A 21,993-nucleotide genomic window follows, 5' to 3' on the forward strand; every position below is an offset into this window, starting at 1 on the left:
CCCGAAGCAGTCCAGGCAACACCATGGGACACGATCCAAGAGAAGCTCCGCAACCACTACGCACCAAAGCCGTCCAAGATTGCTGCCCGCCATGCGTTCTACCACCGGAACCAGGCAGAGGGGGAGTCAATCAACAACTACACCACCGCCCTGCGACAGGCTGCAATGCACTGTGAGTTCCGAGACTTAGACGATGCCCTGATGGATCGAATCGTCTGCGGGGTCCGGGACATCCATCTGCAACGGCGTCTCCTCGCCAAGCCAGACCTCACGCTGCAGAAAGCCATTGAGGAGGCTGTGGCCTCAGAAGCTGCTGAACGCTCCGCCCACGAGATCCGCAAGTACAGCAGCCCGCGTCTTGCTAGGGAGCCAGTTCCGGTGCATCATGAAGAGGCCAGCAGTGATGAGGCATCCTCCAGTGAAGGCGATGACGTGCACCAGACAAAGCGGGAGCACAGGAAGTTCCAACAGAAGTCCAAGGGCCAACCGGAATGTGCCGGCTGCGGAGGCAACCATTCCCGTGCCAAGTGTCGATTCAGAGACGCCATCTGTAGGAAGTGTTCCAGAAGGGGCCACATCGCTAAGGTCTGCCGATCGGCTCCGTCTGACACCCCCCCTTCATCGACTCGCAAGTCCAAGCCTTCCCTCCAGTCTGCCAAGGAAAGTTGTTTCGCTCTCACCAACTGCCGCTGCCCGTCTGGAACCACGATTGGCCAAACCGACTCGCCTACGCGACGCAAGCTGAACGTCACGGTGCTCATTGAAGGAGCTCCATGTGACATGGAGATCGACACCGGGTCTGCCCTGTCCATCGTGTCGTGGAGCACCATCAAAAGACTGGTACCCAGAGTGTCCAAAAGGCAACTCGACTCTCACCGCGTACACCTGAGAGACTACCAGGGAAACGACATTCCCGTGGTAGGCGTTGGCCGGTTCCGGATTGCCTTCAAGGATTTTTCGGGCCTGCTCCGGTTGGTGGTGGTCGAAGGTCAGCGGCCAAGCCTCCTAGGGCTAGACTGGTTTGATGCCCTCGGCCTGGAAGTCACCGGCATCAACTGCATCTCTAACGCAGAGACTGAGGGTCTGGTCAAAGACTTTGCCGAGGTTTTTGACGGCACCTTGGGGCAATATACAGGTACGCCCATCTCCTTTAGCCTTGATCCACAAGTCGCCCCCATCAAGCTAAAGCCACGCCGGGTTCCCTTTGCTCTCAAGGCTAAGGTGGACGAACAACTGGACAAACTGATCGCCCAAGGAGTTTTGGAGCCGGTTGACCACGCCAAGTGGGAAACTCCCATCGTCACGCCTGTCAAGCCAGATGGGTCGGTGAGAATCTGCGCTGACTACAAGTGCACGATCAACAAGGCACTTCAGCAGCACGCTTATCCGGTTCCTGTTGTCCAACACCTGCTGCATTCCCTGGGTGAGGGTAAGGTCTTCGCTAAGCTGGACCTTGCCCAAGCCTATCAACAACTGCCAGTCGATGATGCCACTGCTGAAGCCCAGACGATCGTCACCCACCGGGGGGCATTCCGTTGCCGCCGGTTGCAGTTCGGGGTGAGTGTGGCTCCTGGCATCTTCCAAAGCCTTATGGAGCGTCTCCTGCAAGGGCTTCCGGGCGTGGTACCATATTTTGATGACGTCTTGGTGTCTGCAGACTCACACCAGCAGCTGTTCGAGCGCCTCCGTGCCGTGCTGACCAGGTTCCAAGAGGCCGGGCTCAAGGTAAAGAGGGAGAAGTGCCAGATCGCCGTTCCACAGGTAGAGTTCCTGGGCTATCTTATCGATGCCTCCGGCCTTCACCCGACCACATCCAAGATCCGCGCTATCCAGCAGGCCCCCACCCCAAAGAACAAGACGGAGTTGCAGGCATTCCTGGGGCTGCTGAACTTTTATAACATGTTCCTGCCCCACAAAGCCACAGTGGCTGAGCCTCTTCACCGACTCCTTAGTACAAAGACGCCTTGGGCCTGGGGTCATCGGGAGACGGCGGCCTTCAACGCGGTTAAGGCTCTCCTTTCATCAGACAGTGTGCTGGTACAGTACAGTGAATCCAGGCCGCTGGTCCTTGCCTGCGACGCCTCACCTTTTGGCATCGGTGCTGTCCTTAGTCACCGTTTTCCAGATGGAAGAGAAGCACCGCTCGCCTACTTTTCCAGGACACTATCTCTGACGGAACGGAATTACAGCCAGCTCGACAAGGAGGCATTGGCACTTGTGGCTGGAGTGAAGAGGTTCCATGAATACCTCTATGGCAGGACTTTTGACCTCATCACTGACCACAAGCCACTCCTGGGCCTCCTCGCCGGTGATCGTCCAACTCCACCGGTCCTCTCGCCACGCATGCTGCGATGGACTGTTTTCCTGGCTGCCTACCACTACCAGCTCATCCATCGCCCGGGGAAATCGATGGGCCATGCCGACGCCCTCAGCCGTTGCCCTCTTCCAGCATTTGTGGAAGACCCGGCTCCAGCTTCATCGCTCCTTCTGATTGAGGATCTTCCGGCAGCGCCTGTATCAGCTGCCACTGTGGCCTCCCCGTCTGCCCAGGATCGCACCATCAGCCGGGTGCTCAACTGGGTGTGGAGGGGGTGGCCACAAGGGCCTTTTGCATCAGAGTTCCAGCCCTTCGCAACCAGACAACATGAACTCTCAGCTCATCGCGGCTGTCTGCTGTGGGGAGACCGCGTCGTGATTCCCCAGGGACTCCGTCAGCGCGTCCTGGAGGCTCTGCACGTTGGCCACCCGGGAATTGTCAAAATGAAGGCGTTGGCTCGGTGTTACGTCTGGTGGCCTAATATGGACGATGCCATCACTGCCTGGGTGTCCGCCTGTCAAGCGTGCCAAGAGTCGAGGCCTGCACCACCGGCAGCTAAGGGACACACCTGGGAGACGCCAAAGACACCCTGGTCGAGGGTGCACATCGATCTGGCTGGCCCCTTTCACGGCCGGACCTTTATGGTAGTGGTGGACGCCTATTCCAAATGGCTGGAGGTCGCCCTGATGCCCTCCACCACTACCGAAGCTGTCATCCGGGTGCTGCGAGGCCTGTTTGCAACGCATGGGTGTCCTGATGTCCTTGTCTCTGACAACGGACCACAGTTCACGTCAGGCACGTTTGAGCGGTATCTTTTGGGACTGGGCATCCGCCATGCCCTAACGGCACCCTTTCATCCATCCAGCAATGGGCAAGCGGAAAGAATGGTGCGCTCGACAAAAGAGGCACTGGCGCGCCTGGACCAGGGAGACTGGCATGAGCGGGTCGCCGAATACTTGTTCGTGCAACACATCACCCCTCATGCGGCCACAGGGAGGAGTCCTGCTGAACTGCTTATGGGCCGCCGCCTCAGGTCACCACTCGACCGGCTACACCCGGACTTTGCCGTGGCTGAACCCCCAGGCTGTGCCAACGCGCCACGGTCATTTGTCCCAGGAAACCAGGTCTTTGCCCGGAACTATGTGGGGGACATTCCTTGGGTGCCAGCCACAGTAGTGGGAGTCACGGGACCTCGCTCGTACCAGGTGGCACTCGAAGACGGACGCTTGTGGCGACGGCACATAGACCAGCTTAGGCGCAGGGTTGGGGACTTGGACACTACCGAGGTGCCCCCAACTGCGCTTGCGGCTCCAGAAGAGACACGTACAGATGGCGAGGCCCCACCTACACCTCCCTCGCAAACTGCCAGCGTGGAGCCGAACCAAGCCGCTTCAGAGGGTCTGCCAGACTTACCACAGACTCAGACCACTCCACTTGCGGAGGCTCCACCCACAGCAGCGGATCCAGGGGAGTTGGTTCCAACGCCACCTAGGGTCGCACCACAGCCTCAGCAAGAACTGTGTGGCCCTCCGGACTTGGCTACCAGTCCCCGGCGGTCTGGCAGAGTTCCCAAGCGCCCAACTTATTTAAAGGACTATGTTGTTGGACATGTATCACTGTTGGTCTAAGTATGGGAAATGTAACCGATATGCTTTTGTGCCTAATTGAACCATTACGCGTAGTGCTGTATATAAGGAAACCATTACGATTGTAACTAACGCCTTATCTCGGTGGGGAGGGGTGTTATGTAGTGAAGTTTCACCCTGGGCCAGCAGGGGGATACTGTATATAGTTTTCAATCAGGTCTGTAGATAGTTTTCCCTCAGGTCCGCGTCAGTTATTTTAGGCGGGAACTCTGGGCTGTTGTTGTTACAATGTTGACAGCCGGCTGCCTATAAAAGCAGGCCGGCTGAGCTGTTTGCAGTCAGTTCTATTCCAGCTTACGAAATAAAGAGCTACTTGGAGAAATCGCTGTGTCGTCTGCTATGTCAACCCACAACTTAACAATATGGCTCCGTTAATAACAGCAAACACTTCTTTGTGGCAAATGCCAGTCTGCATTTCCAGTAACTTGCACTGAGAACAAACAAAACCCTACTACTTCTAAATTCCTGACGGGGGCAAAAAACTACCTTCTCCAATGACTCAAAGGGCAACATGATTCTTGTTTGGGGAGGCTGCCACCCAGCCCATTTCAGAGGCTCATCTTCATCTTCTTTTTCCTGAAACACAAAGTGAAACTAAAAAAGACAAATGAACTGAATCTGAATGGTAAAAATACAAGAGAAATAGTGGAAATAATTTGAAAACCCAAGCAGCTTCAGTGCACAGCATTAACACACACACACACACACACACACACACACACTCCCTTGACTGTCCAATTCCTACCCAGGAATTTAAGTGAAACTTAACTTTCACATTCTCAAAAAACCCCAGATAAATGATAGTCAAGAAACTGACACTGGGAGCGATATTACAGAGAGCAATTAATCCCTAATGATGGCAAATAAACAAAGTTGGGTGAAAACCCCCCAGCAACCTTCCACCAAGTGTAATTGGTAACAGAAGTTTGTTCTAAACGGAAGAGTTGTAACACTTAGCAGCAGGGAGGAAAGATACCACTGGAAGCACAGTGTGAAAGCATCTCTCAGTCTGTGCCAATTAATGGGCTGCACTACTGCTTCAAGGTGTGAATGCTCATGGTCCAAAGAATCTAGTTTGCAATAATGGCTTCTAATATGTTAATAAGCAGCAAAGGAAAAGCAGTGCTTCACCTTTGAAGGGACATGTAATGACAGCAATATATTAAGTTTATATATAAATGTAGGGATGCACACAGGGATATGTCACAGTCTGAGCACTCAGATCGTCCAGAGGGGGGCTGCTAGTTGTCCCACATGTAACAGAAGCCTGACTGGCCTCCACTGGAAGCCAGGCATTTAATATCGCTGGTCTGATGCTCTCTCTTCCTGCAGATATTTGGCAGGCAGCCTCGCTTTTGACTTTCAGGCATCTCTTGAAGACTATTTTTGCCTACAGGCCCATGCAGTTTAATTTTTTCTTAAGTAGCCATTCATTTTAATAATTGCTCTGTACTGCTTTTAATACGTTTTAAAAACGTATATTGCAGTGTACCATCCAGATATTTTGTTGGAGGGTGGAATTCTTATTCTTATTTGCAAATAAGTTAACTATTGGTGATGATTTTGACTTTCAAACATCACTTTCCACATTCTTTTCTGAAGTCGAGCTAAACATGTCAACAGCTATTTGGAAAACGGCAATGCAGCCACTTTTAACTTCGATCTCCTCTGACTCCTACACAATTCATTTTGAAATGAACTTGCATTTGTGCACTGGGATTACACAAATGGCTTTTAGATAAAGATTGAAGGCAACTGGCTCTGTATCTGGAACCCAGATCTGAAAATGGAGATGACAAAAGCAGTGCAGTAGCCATTGACTGATCTGCCCTCCAAAAGTAAGAGTAGGATTCATCAAGTCCTTGAAAAACACAGAATTTGACTTGTGCCATGATTAGAATGACCGCTTGAACCAACTATGTATCTAGGATCTGTTCAAAAACTTTCTTGAAGCAGTAAAATAAATTGCCAAGATTTTCTCACCACATCAGTTGTTCACCCAAATTCACATCCTTTTGAATTTTTATGCAAGACGAACTCCAAACAAGAATTGGAATGACTTTAAAATAAACAAAATGCAAGTTTTGAGGCAGAAATTTTAGTTCCTTCAGCATCTTCCAAAGCAGGGACCAGGAAGCCCTTTTCATCCCTTGGGATGCATTCCTTTCTGGAAGACGCATGGCACTAGCAGGGCAGGGCCAGAGGAAAAAGTGAGCAGAGCAACAAAAGTGAATTGTTACTTTTACACAGCTAGGCTAGTGTCTACACCCCCACTAGCCTCCAGCCACCCATCAAAGCAAGAAGCACCAACAGGAGACAATCACTCATTTCAACCAAGTAAAAACACCCAGGAAAGATGCAAAGTAGGGGTGGGTGGTAAGGGATAGGGCCTAGGGAAGAAATTCAAGGGCCAGACAGAGAAGACCAGAGGTATGTATTTGCCCCATGGGCCTGAGGTTCCCCAGCCCCGTTCCAAAGTTATTAGGAAAAATTACGGGTCCTTAACTGCAGATTACTGAGTAGAATTTTGAAATGATATGCGGCTTTCACAAATAAGTACTTCTGTGTGTGCATTTGGAATTTACAACAGGAACTACTAAGCAATGTGAAGTGCAAGAAAAGATCTGAGCTTTCTTCAGTGGCCAGCAGCAGCCGCAATTTGCCAACACCAACCATACAACGTTCATTAGGAGGCCTCATCAATGCGGAGAATGGTGGAGCCAAGTTAAAATGAGAAACCTGGAGCTTCATTAGGAGATACAATCCAAGACTCTTACTAATATATTTAATTGTTATGCAATGTAATAACTGTGGATAATCTTTCTTGTAAAGGGATTATTTTCTGTCTATAGTAAGAAATTCTCCATAAAGTAACTGACATAGAGATCCAAGTGGGAGATTTGCAAGAGATCTTTCTCAAAAGAATTCCTAGCAGGGAAATTATACTCGCTCACTTAAAGGCCCAGTTGTTTAACCTCACCCTGCTGCCAGTCTTCTTTATGGATTTGCAAAATAAAAAAACTACAGATTTTCTTCAGTGCAGGCTGGTTGTGTCTCAGATTGTGGGGCTGATGCTTCTGAATTGATTTTTATTTTTCAAAAATTGTTGTTTTCTATCATTTCTCATGACTCTGCACCGTGGCATGAAAGGTGCTGATAAATGCTTTTTCCATTTTTTAAATGTTACTTGGAATTCATACTCCAAATCCCAACATTGCACTTTAAAAATGCTTCCTCATAATCACAATTTAACATGAACTACTGACATTTTTAGAGGAGTTGGTGTTGCAATTTAAGAACCAAAAGTGGTCATCACTAAATGCTGGCAACAAACAAGAAGGGGTCACTAATCACAATACATTTTCCAAGGGACACTGCTGGAGAAGACAAGCCTTTGGTCTTCTACAGAATAGTCTTTCTTAATTAAATCTAGGCTAGTATGCTCAAATAAAAACCATGTTTTTAGAATTTGAGTATGTGGCTCAGAATGGAAAGGGTCATGCTTCTTACTGCGCAAATGCGCTCTCATATCATATGCAATCTTACAAATAGTTCAGTGAACTTTGGCCCTCGATTTCTATGGTTTCTGTCCGAAGTATGATTGTAATGGACCATGTATTGCTCTACTTCAGAAGAACTGAGACATCCAAATAAACCAAAACACTCTCCGCCACTTTTTTTTATAAAAAAAACAAAGACTTAACATCTATTCATGCATTTGTCCTGGAATACAACACTTTATGCTTGGCAATTGTTTTGAAATGTTACAATAAAGTTTGTAAAAATAAATAAATAAAAATAAAATAAAACGTTGCATTACATTTTAAATATAAGGTTATAAAGCAATGAGCTTGGGACCAGTTTGGTGAAAAACCACATTATACAAGCTGGAATAACTGCTTATTAAGTTTTGAGATCTGCAGATAGGCTTGTGAAACTGTTCTGATGTTCTTTATCTCTCCCCTTGATAGCATTAAAATGACAGCACTTCAGTGACATTTTCCAGTGCATGAATATCATCTTTCAGCTCTATAATGGCTTCCCAAACATCTTTGGTTTCCATCTTCATTTTCTCTCTCTCCATGTGGCGCCTGAGGTTTTAGCTGCTGGTTGATTAAGATGTCATTTTCAACATCTCTTACCATTTTCTAAATCACCATCGTTAGTTATATGATCACTCCCTAATTCATTGTCATTTGTTCCAAGATATTCTCATAATATTGGAAAAATTCCTGTCACATAGAATTATACTTTGCCTTCAACCTGCAAGGTTTATCAGGGAACAGTAAAAAACACACACACACACCACACATAAATAACTACCACGTCAGATGTTTAGAATATATATATTTTTCCTTGGTTTAAAATTCTCCTGATTGATTATGGTTGCACAGCCTGCTGTCTGGAATATATATAAAGTTTGCTTAGGATCTATTTTATATAAAGCTGATAGCAATAAATTTGCCTCCGTTAGGTAGACTGAATTTATTTTACAAAGCCAATTATTTTTTCGCAACAAGGGCATTTCAGACATATTTTGAAAATCTAATGTCTTAAAAACATAGCAAACAACACTAAGTGACAAAAGTAATATGTGAACACAGATCTTTGGCATGAATAAACCCGCTTCACTTAAAGTGCAACTTCATATTGTGATAATATGCATCAATGGAAAGCATTACATTTTAAATATATCATGTAGTTTCCACATAATCCACATTTAATGGATAGAACAATGCTGCTAATGGAAGTCAAGTTTTATTCTTAACTGCCTAGTCCATTTCCAGCTCAGTCCTGTATGGGGCTTCGCTTCACCAGATTGGTGTTGATTTTTTAAAAGTATTTTACAGCCTGGTGAAGTAGAGGTAGCCACAATGTAAAACTCAAACTCAAAAGCACTCCAAGGATATAGTTAATTTCTTGAGACAGTTGACCCCTGCATCTCCCTACACTGGTCCTACTCTTAATGGGGGAAAAAATTAAGATAGATATTAACAACTTTTTTGTTGTATTACCACCATTCAACTAATTATGCATCACACTGATTCAATTCTATGAAGCAATTGCTTTACAGCTGTGGGCATTGCAAAGCCATTCAATTTATTTCCTGGCACCATGAGGTGTGTATAGTTAAAATATCATAGCCTTTTCAAAAATGTAGATTTGGATGCAAGCTGAACACAATAAAAAACTATCTGCAGCTCTCTGAGGAAGTTCAAAATGACTGGATATACTTCCCAGACTCTCTCAAAAATTAAAGCATTCTAGTGGGTACATTTTAAAAAATGAATTTGAAAGGGTTATTTTTCACTGAGGAGCTGACCCTTTGAAACTATCCAGTCCATTATGTGCGCAGGGATAATGAAAAAATCAGGTAGATATTTTCTTTCTATGGAAGGCGTTCAGAAATACCCTTCTGTATTCTCTATGTTAACTTATCTGAAGCACAGTGAACATTTATGTAAAAATACCCTCCAAGGAAATATAAGTACTGTCAGGTAAAGAACAAAAGCACCCAGTACTGCAAACCTGAGAGTCCTTGAATAGGCTCTTAAACCCATAAATATGTTACATTAAATAGCAGGATTTCAAAGGCAACGAGCAAATATGCTGAACCCCAACCAATGTGACCAAATGAGCATGGTATCTGTATATTAATTATTCTGTTTGCAACAAAATAGTTTAAGAGCTTTATCTCAGAATATTAGACAGGTCTCAGCAACCTCATTTAGTTGTGATACAAAAGGTAGGAGAATAGAACTATTATTGGCATGTCATTCCATATTTATTTATTAAACTTGTATGGTGAGGTAGGTGAGCATAAAAATAATAATGTAATTATACTGACATTGGAAACAAAGCACATTTTTCTAAAACAGTGGAAAACCTTAATATATTGTGGTGCTTTCTATCTAGCTCCCTGCTGCTGTTGCTGGCTTGTTAAATGGGTAAAGCGAACTGCTATAGCTGCTGCTCTTGGGCAATACCTGGGCTCACCAAAAACAAAGCACATGGTTCTCCGCCACTGGTTCAATCCAGACAAGATGGAAATAGTTTTAGATGTGGTGCATCAATGCAGATGCGGGTTCATCCTGCTCTGGAGGGGTTTACATTGCCCCTAAAGGATCAGGGTTTGCAGCTTGGGAGATGTTCACTGATGCCACCTTGTTGGTAGAGACGCAAGTGGCTTTTGCAGTGCAAACAGCCTTTTGTTAACTTTAGTTGATATACCAACCACAGCCACATCTGTATGGAGAAAGCCTTCCTTCAGTTATCAGTGCTGGTAGCCTCCTGCTATGATTACTGCAATGGAGTTGCCTTTGAAAATGATCCAGGAGCCTCAGTTGGTCGAGAATAGGGGGCACCACTTACCTGGGACTGTGCAATTAGCTCATATCACACCATTGCTTTGTCAGGTGTCCTGGATTCCAGTCCGCTTCCAGGACCAATTCAACATTCTGGCTTTAACATATAAAGCTCCAAACACCTTGGAACTAGGTTACCTGAAGGACAGCCTCTACCCTTATGGACCAACACATATCAGACCACCACTTTTGGAGGCCCAAGTAAAGTTTGGCATTGGGGAAGGGGCTTTTCAGTGGCAGCACCTTGGGAGTGGAATGCTCTCCCCAGAGCACACATTTTGCTGTATTTTTGGCAGCAGATAAAACCCTTTTTACTTTCTCCAGCTTTTTAAATTCTTGATTTTTATATCGCACACCTACTGAATGTATTTCTTTGTGCTTTATTATCGTAAGCTGCCCAGATAACTTTATATGCCACCCAGAAACAAACAAACAAAAATACCCATTAACATCGTTTTGTACTAGCTATTAATTAGGCCTTTCTAAATACATTTATCAAGTACAGTAGCAGTGTTCTTTTAATGAGGAATTTTTTAGACCCCCCCCAATAAAATTACCAGTATTATCCACTGCAGTACGTCACTCTACAGACATTAAATATGCATTGCTCCTTTATATTCCTAATTTCAGCTCGAACCCCTTTGTATGTAACTTGAAACGCCAGAGCCTATTGAATGTACAGTCAATACTGAAGTCCTTTAAAAGGCCCGTGGGTACAATGACTTTTCAAACATATGATGTGCTTAAGTGCTGAACTTTATTACGATTTCCTATACATTTTAAACAGAAAATTCTGAGATGACAAAATGTGCCACAGGCATTGTCTTCAGTACAAAACCTTGCAATGTACCTCAGAAACGTTCCCCCATCGCCCTGTCTCATAAATTAAAGGGGGGAAAGGACCATTTACACAGAGTGGCTGTGACTGAAATACTTCATTCGTGCCCAAACCATCCATGCAGCTGGAACTTTCCTGCCTCTTTGAGAGCTAGTTTGGAATCTCCAGCTTACTTACACATAAATGGCGTGTTTGGATCACAGAAAGTGGCTGCAATGATGATTTCAGGAAAACTAATGAAAAGGTTAAGTTTTTGCAAATCAAAGTATCTGCTCCTTTCATTTCCTGACCTGCTGAAACCAACAGTGGCAATATACATTAATAGGAAAACAGAGCCGCTTTGCAAGAAACCTAGAAAATGATTTATTTTAAAAAATGCAACCCTTTTATTGGGTAAAAGGCCACTGTGGCTAACTCTGTGTTATCAGAATCAATACAGTAGTCATTTTCAATTTCCTAGGTGTCGAAGTTGGATGCTGATTGCACTTGGGCAAACACAATTCCCTTTCCCAGAATGAACATGTGGGCACAGGTGAGTACAAAGGCCATGTTAGTTCAGAGCCAGGTCATTTAAGGCACCAGAGATCTCTGTGTTGACCTGTGCTGCAGTATTGGTTGGTAGGGTATTCAGATAAATGTCATACTGTTGGTCCATTCCGAGGTAGCTGTCACTCATAAGATACAATGTGTAGATATACCTGTGATAAAGTGAAAGAAAAGGATATCAGTTTGTTTTGCTCCCACAAAAAGGAGTCCCAGTTTCAAAAACCAAAACAGCTTTCATTCAGTAATATCTTACTTTCCAGGAATTTCTGGGGTGTAAAAAGCAACTGAAACCGCACTCTGATTTCTGACATATCCAACTCTTTTCAAAGCAACAAGTTCCTTTTTGTCCACTTCTCCTAGGATCAAGAACCACCCTTCGTCTTTAGTCTTGGGGAACCGCGGTGCAATGGCTTTGCTGTCTTGCCTGCCCTGGAAGGAAGAAAATGCACATTTATGGAATGACCACCCAAAATTTCTAAGTTGTGCACAACAGTTTAAAAAAGCACAGTGGGCAAAATCAAAATTAATTGTAAAAACAGAATGCAGACTTAATATAGGCATTTTAAGCTGAAATAGAAAGGTATTTGTCAAGTACTAGAAGTTCAGCAGGGAGGTGGCCTGTCTAATCCTGGCCAGGAGGAACTTCCACAGGGTTGGGGCTACAATACTGAGTGCATGGCTCCTGGTGGATATGAGCTGTTCATCTGAGTCATGGGTAACCACTAATACAGACCTCCCCCCAATGTACCCATTGATTGGGCAGGAATATAAGGAAACAGGCAATCCTTAAGCCAGGCATAGGCAAACTCAGCCCTCCAGATGTTTTGGGACTACAATTCCCATCATCCCTAGCTAACAGGACCAGTGGTCAGGGGGTTGTAGTCCCAAAACATCTGGAGGGCCGAGTTTGCCTATGCCTGCCTTAAGCTATCCTGAATCAAAGTTGTTAGGGGCCTTGTAAACTAATAGAAAAACTTTGAACTTGATCCAGTAATATATATGGGCAGCTGGTGCACACTTTTAAGCAGCAGAGGTATGTGCTGGCACTCGTCTGCTCCCACCAACAGTCTAGCTGTAGCGGTTTGCAACACATGGAGCTTCTAGACCTGGTCTCGGAGAGATCTGGTATATACCACATCAAGAAGAAACAATAACCGTGTAGAGAATGTCTATGAGTCTGTACATGACTTAATGCCTTATAGCTGAGCATGTGGTCAGAGAGTGTTAGGTTCACACCAGCCGGTCCCACCTCTTTCACTATGTCATATATCCACATATGGGAGGTCTCATATGCATATGTGATGTCCTAACCACATGGTCCTAACCACATGGCACATGTGATGAGTGAATACAGCTAGTTGTCTGAATCTCGACCTCTTGATACAGCTGTGACCATCCACATTGGGCTTAGAATTCACAATACGGCGAATACAAGCCCTACCATGTGATTTTTCAAGCAAAATAGTCATCATATGAAACTGACCTGATGGAGCCATACCATGATGACTCTAAGATATCCAAAAGGAGGACAAGAAATGGGCATTAGGCACCAGTGAGAGGGACAGGGACAAAGAACAGCAAAAAAATTCTACCTTGGTGTAGCCCACATGCAATCTCCTCAAGTTTATTTGGAGGACATATTCTTGGTCCGCATGCAACTTGATCCACTTTTTGTTATCCCGCATGTTTGTTGCCAGCATTGGGACAGGTAGTTCATTCTGTTCTTGAACTGCATCATCCGAGCCCCCTTTAATAGTCATATTAACTTCTATAACGGGCAAGTGGGACAAGAAGTGCCAAGCCTGTAGAGTAGGAAAAACACAAAAAATAAAATTGTCTCCCAAACATTCTCAACTGTTTTTGTTTTTCAATTTTACGTGCAAAATCTCATTCTGTAATTATGTGTTTCATTCTGGATTTTTGTATATAACAAAACTGCTGTCCATTATTCCTTCACAGGTCTTAACTTTCCATTGCAGGGGTGGGGAACTCTTTTGGCCTGGTGGGTCAGATCACTATCAGTGCCCACCCCTATGGGCCAACATTGACACTAGGACGCCTTATGATTGGCAAGTGTGCTGTCTCACCCACCTGCCTAAGTCCCTTGTGCAGCATTTTCCAAGCGTCTGAATATCACTCAGTTGGCAGGCATTTGGGAATATCACTCAGTTGGCAGAGCAGGGGGATTCACCAGTCCCAGGCTTGACAAAGTGGCAAGCACAAGGCTGGCAAAGCTGCTTACTACAGGAACCAGCTGTGTGATCGAGATCCCCAGGGGGAACTCAAGTCACGCAGCTGATCTGTGTCTCTACCCATATCATGTAAGATGTAGTTTGGCAAAAATGGCCTTGTGGGCCAAACAGGGACCTGTACTGGGCCAACTTTGTCCTGTGGGCTGCAGGATTCCCACCCCTGCTCTGTTATCAGCCTTTTTTATTTGGCTCCTCTGCTGCATTGGGATACCAGGCTCTGATACCTACTTACTCTAGAGTTCAACAGATCAGATTGAAAGATTTGCAGAAAAGTGCTACCTGCAATGGGCACTCTATTATATCAACGGTACCCAAATTATTCCCTTTTTCAGCTGCTCAGCTTCCCTTAGTACTGAATCTATTGGTATAACCACAGGACAACTGCTGGGTAGGGAAGAAGATAGAGAGATCTCTCCACTTTTAATTTTGGTGAGAATTTTGGCCTACAATCCTACATGCCAAGTGTTGCGTACCTGAAAGACATCTTATATCACTAGTTTAAGGGAGGCTCCTCTGCACGTAATGCTACTCTATATGCTGTTTGGATTGTAGGGCATGTATGTTAATGAACAGCTAATGAATTAATAAATAATTAATGTTGCCTGATTAAAGAAACTTAACCAATTAAATAGTTTTAATTGAACCATCAATTAATTACATATGCATAATTTGACTATAACAATATTGAAGAAAACACAACCATCAATAAATTAAACCTGATTATGACCAAAACAATAAATTTGAAGAAAACACCTACTTTATCTTAAGCTAGTGCATGCACCTGCCTTCTTGGATGAAGCGCACCCTGCCATGTGACACCAGGTTTTTCCCCATTGTGGCTTTGATTTAATGGAAGGCCCTTTTGCTTGTGCAATGCAGAGTATTCCATTTTAAAAATTATTCCCCTGGGTTATCGCAACCTGCCACACAATATTCCACTCTGTCACAGATGGTACCCCAAAACTCAACCACTCTGATGTCTGTTGGAAATCAGACTCTGCCAAGAATATAAGGTCCAACAAATCCCTCAATTGCGTCACTAACAATTTCATTTCCCAGAAGGTGGAAAAAGCAACAAGGGGGTCATCTCTCTTGGCCCTAATTGCATTCCTGTTAATCATGGGTGTATGGTGAGCAATGATTGAAGCTGAGGGGCAACAGGCAAATGGTTAGAACCTAGGTTTGCTATCCTCCAGGTAGAACAAACTTAATTTGGGACCAAGCTTTCACACCCACTAACTCAGGGGCCAGCTTATTCAGCCTCTCATAGAACTGAGAATTTCAGTCAGTCCCCAAGATACATCCTGATGTGGCATCATTACCCACTGATGGGCAAAGAAGGGGACACCGAAAAACACATGGCAGGCTGGATACAGCTCACAGGCTGTAATCAAAACAAAACATGCACATGCATGTTTGAACATACAAGCAGATACTACACACCATTACATTAAATGCACACACACAAATTAAACGGCTTATCTGGCTTTTCAAGAGCTCAGAAACATGGAAGATCCATAAACACACAAAACCAAGACTGGACACCAGCACTCTGTGAAACATAGCCCTAAGGTACAAAAACAGATGTTTCAGAAACATCCACCCCTGTGTCTTTCACACAAGGATATGGGCTGGAGCTACATGTCACAACTGCCATGGTAGTCCAAGAGAGAGGAAAGAAACATGGATCAAGGGTAGATCATTCCTGAATCCCTCCAAAATCGATCTTCAGTGCTTTAGGGATATTTCCCCATTTCTGTAAGAGTCAATGGGTCTGTTTGTTTTAACACGACTGCTAGAATTGTCACCATAAATATTTTACTCCTTAATTTGACTTTGCCAACACAAACAAAGCAAATATGAAACCCCTGAAGAGTACTACACATGCTTTAGAAAGATTATTTTATGTCCATTTTTTATGTAAAAAATTGTCTTACCCCTACTGATTAAACTATTCTTCTATAAGCCACTGAAAACTACTTTAATTACATTCAGAATTAAATCTTCCCAACATAATCCATAATGAGTGAGTCACTGAAGTGCTAATTAGTGATAAGGCAAACCACAGAGAGTTCAGAGGATCAGTTCAGATAATTACCCAAAAGTTCAAATTCTTATGGAAAGTTATCCACATTCGAAGTTGCTTACTGCAACCAAAGTGGATTGAATCTTTAATGTCCTTAAAATAGTTAGCGACTATCACTTTTTCTATACTTCTTGGCAGTTTTCAGGACTTCCTCAAGATCAAAAGTTCCTTACATTCCAGTTCAGCTTTGTATTTCAAACTGGAGCTATAGTTTGAAGTGAGCAAGGGCTAAGCCTTGTGTAGCTTTGCATATGCCCAGAGATTCACTTCTATATGTGCTAGCTAGTGCTTGCTCTGGGTTTTGGCAAGGCAGTCTCTATGTATACCTGAAGGAGCATCTCAGCACCCATTGTTCAGCCCAGACACTGAGGTCCAGCACCGAGGGCCTTCTGGCGGTTTCCTCGCTGCGAGAAGCTAAGCTACAGGGAACCAGGCAGAGGGCCTTCTCGGTAGTGGCACCCGCCCTGTGGAACGCCCTCCCACCAGATGTCAAAGAGAAAAACAACTATCAGACTTTTGAAGACATCTGAAGGCAGCCCTGTTTAGGGAAGCTTTTAATGTTTGATGGACAATTGTATTTTAATATTTTGTTGGAAGCTGCCCAAAGTGACTGGGAAAACCCAGCCAAATGGGTGGGGTATAAATAAATAAATTGTTGTTGTTGTTGTTGTTGTTATTATCATCATCTCCACCCCCACTTTCCACTCTGCAGCAACTCAACCGAGATCATCAGTGGGCCCTTTGCTGAGATGTCTATGTTCAACCCCCCCTCCCTTGCTGGCACTGATGCTGACACAGGCATAGTATTCTTTAACCATTTCCCCATTCCACTGAGTACAGCAAACAAGGTTCTTTCAGAATTCTCACCTTAGTCCCTTAACAGCTCACTTAATTTCTGCGACTTGCTTGTACAGAAGTGGGCAGCTGAGGGTTGCAAGGGGGGAATTCTGACAGAACTTCTGTTATAGTTGTCACTTGGGCAAGGTTAAAAAGTGTTTCCCCTGTGCCAGTTGCCTGGCACTTGTGTGGCTCCCTGTTCCCACAGTGTCCAATCACATGCTTGTGGGAAGCACTCAGTGACAGCCTGCTGGGAAATGGGCACTGGCCATTACTGCCTAATCCATCACAGTCAAAATGTCTTTCTTAAAAAAATGATTTTACAAGTCTCTTAACTGCAACTGCAACTTTGATAGCTTTAATCTCTATTTCAAGACAATGATAGTTTTCAAAGGAAACCAGATATATATCTGTTGCAGATATTGCAAATCAGGAGTGGAGAACAGTTTTTGGCCAGAAGGCTACATCTTTATACCCCTCACCACTGATAGGCCAAAGTTCACAGGGGGGCAGGGCCACCCCCCTTTCAATTACCTAGTGCCGAGCGATGTTTATAAAAGGCTTTCAAACACCCAATTCTATTTTGAATCTTCATGGAAGTTTGAAGCAGAAATGTGGGGGGCGGGTTTATTTTTGAAGGCTTGCGAAATACATGCTCCTACCCTCTGTCAGCTGATGGGGTGGAGTGAAAATGCATTTTCAACCCCCCATCCCCTACAGTTTCTCCTTCAAATCATGGAGGTCTGAAGGAGAAGCACTGGTGGGTTGTTGTTTTGTGTGTGTGAAAGCTTTCTCTTCTTCATTCCTCCCCTACCCCACTGCCTCTGCTGCAACAAGAAGGGAGAGAGAAAAAGCCTGCATGTTGAAATCTAGGTACCTATATAAAACTTTTGTACCCTTGACAAAATTGAAGAGCAGCAAACTCTTCACAGGAACTACGTACAGTGGTACCTCGGGTTAAGTACTTAATTCATTCCAGAGGTCCGTTTTTAACCTGAAACTGTTCTTAACCTGAAGCACCACTTTAGCTAATGGGGCCTCCTGCTGCTGCCACGCTGCTGGAGCACGATTTCTGTTCTCATCCTGAAGCAAAGTTCTTAACCCGAGGTACTATTTCTAGGTTAGCAGAGTCTGTAACCTGAAGCGTATGTAACCTGAGGTACCACTGTATTGTCTTAGAGCTTTGGCCCATATAAAGTGATGTGCTTTTGAAAAACTGTACAACAAAACAGTGGGCAGAATCTACTTTACTGAGGGTGAAGCACCTGCTTGTGCAGGGTTCCAATAGGATTCTATCTCACACTCCTTTACTGGAATGTTAAGGGGACTGTGGGAGATCAGTAGGTATATTTACCTTGTGTCCATCCAGCACACAAGAGGCTTCCAATCCCCCAAACATGCTGTCTACCGTGTGTAAGTGATGGTGAGGAGGAGAAACTTCTGCCTATGGATGCTGGACCTGTGTTGAGAGTCACTCTTGCCCATTCAGATTACTGTAGGTTCATTTTCACAGGTAATTCGTATTTTCTTTGGCTTCTTATTTATTTGGTTTAGAAAGAGGCTAATGAAAAATTAAGCCCAATTAAGCCCTGCAACTTATTTCTGTGATAGTTTCTCTTTTAAAAATAATGACAAATGTTTTAGAAGCATATTTTTATTTGGGCCTGCAAAGCACATTCATATAGATATGTTGCATGGCCACTTCGAACTCAGATGAGCGTTTCCTTCTGTGTTGTAATATAATGTATTTATTTACACTTACATGCATCTAGATGTATAGTGTAAGCAGAGTTTATGTTATTGACATATTAAACAGACACATGAAATATATGGGCACACCACATACACAAAAGCTATTTTTGAAGAAACTGCTAAGACATTTCAATACCAGCCAAACATATTTATCTGAGGATTAATCTTCATCTATTGAATCAGACGCGAACACTACCATGCATACAATTATTTAATTAGCAGCCAAATCCTCTGCCAGTCAGCCACTGTTCCAGGCATACTGATGGGGAGGGAGATGCAAATCTCACAGTAGTACTGCTTTTTCTCATTACTACTGCAATTAGCACTTAAATTGATGCTTTAAACATACTAATTTCTGGAATAATTCAGGATTTGTATGTTACCTGGGATCGTCTCACTGCAGAGACGACACCAGATTGCTACGCAAATTGAAGCACTTTTGAGCCAAATAACCATCATCGTATCAGACAGAGCCAATTTGCATTTGGTTTTAAAGATAACAGAACGGCAATTTATGCAAATAAATTAAGTTAGTTTACTTCTGAGTTTTCCCTGAACTAATTATAACAATGTTCTAATTTTTCAACACATCTACAACTTGGACTTAAGTCAATTGTATATTATGTTAGAAATCTGTTGTTAAAGAAGGTTTTGTTTTGATCATAATGCATTTTTACTCACAATTTTGATGACATTTTATATATAAATACAGGTGTTAGTAATGGACATTAAAATAGTTACCTTTTGTTTGGAAGCAAAATGTTATCTTATCTGAAATTAAGGAGATAAGTGCAAAGGACATGCAGTTTTATATTTAGGTAAGTCACTAACCGCGCAATCTAACTATGTTTACTAAGAATTCAATGGGGCTTACTCTCATGTAAGTGGGGTTAGGATTGCAACCTTAGGGTACCTGAAAAAAACTTGAAGGTATAATTTTTAGTTAGCACCTACAGTTTAACTTGACATTCCTGAACCCAGAAAATGCTTCAACATACACAATCTTTTAACAAAGTATTTTTCTTTTCCTCTCTAAAAACACAGGTGGCAGATTCTTCTGCTTTAAGGGTGAATTCAAAAAAAGTTAGAATGTCTCTAGTCATAGTTCTGCTACACTTGAGTTACCTTGGAATACTAAACTTAATTTCAGCAGCATTTTCTTCTTCAAAATATTGTAACATACAATTTCTCATTGACACGCATTTTATATCAACTGTGTGCAGGTATACCCAAGTACAAGATATGGAGGACCCACGTACTTAAAAAACCCCACCCCAGTGCAGCAACTTTAAACACACCTTTGTGGTGGGCGATTTGTGTCTTGTGGCTACCACTGACCATAACAAACAGCACTGCTTACACACACACACACACACACACACACACACACACACCACACCACACTTGCCATCCTGGAGTTCACTTGCATCAGCCCTAGAATGTCACAGAATACTAGCTCTGCTATGCAAACACTATTTGCTGATTCATATATTAGGGTCTATTATATCTAAATATATTTGCTTCTGTTACATGAAAGAAAAACTTATCATATACAGTGGTACCTCGGGTTACATACGCTTCAGGTTACATACGCTTCAGGTTACAGACTCCGCTAACCCAGAAATAGTGCTTCAGGTTAAGAACTTTGCTTCAGGATGAGAATAGAAATCGTGCTCTGGCGGTGCGGCGGCAGCAGGAGGCCCCATTAGCTAAAGTGGTGCTTCAGGTTAAGAGCAGTTTCAGGTTAAGAATGGACCTCCGGAATGAATTAAGTACTTAACCCGAGGTACCACTATATATCTATGTCTGTCTGTCTGTCTGTCTGTCTGTCTGTCTGTCTATCTATCTATCTACCTACCTACCTACCTACCTACCTACCTACCTAAGAAACAAAATCAACCTCTGCAAAGACAATCTTCACACACATGCCCCACATGCAGCAGGCAAGAAACATCTATGCTTCATGGTACTGCATGACAATCCCCTCAGCAACCTCTTGGAGCATTCAGAAATTGGAATGCATGGTGTACACAAATGGTTCATGGGCATTTGCAGCAGCCAGGACCTGTGGCAGAGCAAGCCGATCAAGACAAAGTGTGTGCAGAAGACAAAGTGTGTGCCATTATCTTGTTACCTGAGATTATGGCAAATACATTTAGGCTTCAGTCCTGAATTTCTGGTCAAAATTGTGTGTGTTTGAAGCATGGAACATGTTAGATTGAATTAAGCTTTTCTGCACCAATTGTTGAAATTTTAGGTGGATTAAATATATATGTATGCAAAAATCATGTTGCTCCATTGAAAGTGTGTCAAGTGGATTTTTTCCATATATATTGACCCAATAACTTTAAACTGTACCCATGAGAGAAAATGTTACCTGTGTAATTTGTGTGGCATGGAAATCTCGGTCTACAATGGAAGCAAAAACAGTCTCTTTTCCATCACAAGCAGCAATCAGTTCAGGAAGACATTCAATAGGCCCTTGGTAACCACCTTTCCTTTTCCTTTGGTTCCATTTCCTAGTAAAACAGTAAAGATATATCCAGTTAAGAATTGAAGCTCAGGAAAGGAGATAAAAAAGAAAGGAAAAAGGAAAGTTGAGAAGGTGAAACTAGAAATACACATTTTAAGATAAAAGAAGGCAAAATCTATTTTAAGTGGAGCTTTGTCTTAGAAGTTCACATCAACAGCCTTATGTTTTAATGAATCTGAAATGCAAGTTGCACAAACACCACCACACTGCAAGCTTCATAGTTTAAAAACAGGGTACACGAGAGATTGCATATACCACAGTCCAAGGTCAAATAACATTAAGTAGCTACCCTCTTGCTTTAAATAGGTCTAATAAGAAAGAAAATAGCTTTACCATGCAGATTAACATTATTTATTTCAATTTACCATTTAAAATTAATAAGATGACCATCTCTGCACATATCCTTATGCATCTACAACTAAGACGAATGTAGTGGTCCACTTATACGAATTAGCACTCCACTCTGAAGACCACCACCCAGAAACTTATATGTATCTATCAGCAGATTATTGTATTTTTCTGTGTATAACACCCCCCCATGTATAAGACAACCCCTATTTTTTGTGGCTGCCCAAAGTTCTTGAGCTTTTTTTGCGGTGCCCACCACTGTAAATCACATGCATAGCCGCAGACACCTATCTTCTGCATACTTGCCGCAAAAGCCCACCTGAGCACTCAATGCAACACAGACGATAGTATGCCCTATTGCTGCTGCTAATCTCCTGCTCACAGCTGCCACCAATCGTCCGGCCCCCCTCTGCTATATGTGAATGAATGAAACTTTATTTGCGTCAGCCGTCGGCAATAGCAACAAAAAAACA

General features: G+C 43.6%; 1 protein-coding gene across 1 annotated transcript in view; it reads right to left on the reverse strand.

Annotated features, from left to right (window-relative positions):
* Positions 1-11,066: 11,066 nt before the first annotated feature.
* Positions 11,067-21,993, reverse strand: part of ASCC3 (activating signal cointegrator 1 complex subunit 3) — a 204,620-nt gene continuing 193,693 nt past the window's right edge. Inside the window, exons 39-42 of the mRNA XM_081856656.1 lie at positions 21,017-21,158; positions 13,305-13,514; positions 11,966-12,141; positions 11,067-11,864 (exon numbers count right to left, since the gene is read on the reverse strand). Coding sequence (XP_081712782.1) covers positions 11,717-11,864; positions 11,966-12,141; positions 13,305-13,514; positions 21,017-21,158 — 676 coding nt within the window. The 3' untranslated portion in view covers positions 11,067-11,716. The remainder of the gene's footprint in view (positions 11,865-11,965; positions 12,142-13,304; positions 13,515-21,016; positions 21,159-21,993) is intronic.

Source organism: Podarcis erhardii, assembly GCF_964252035.2.
Source record: "Podarcis erhardii genome assembly, chromosome: 3".
NCBI lineage: Eukaryota > Metazoa > Chordata > Lepidosauria > Squamata > Lacertidae > Podarcis > Podarcis erhardii.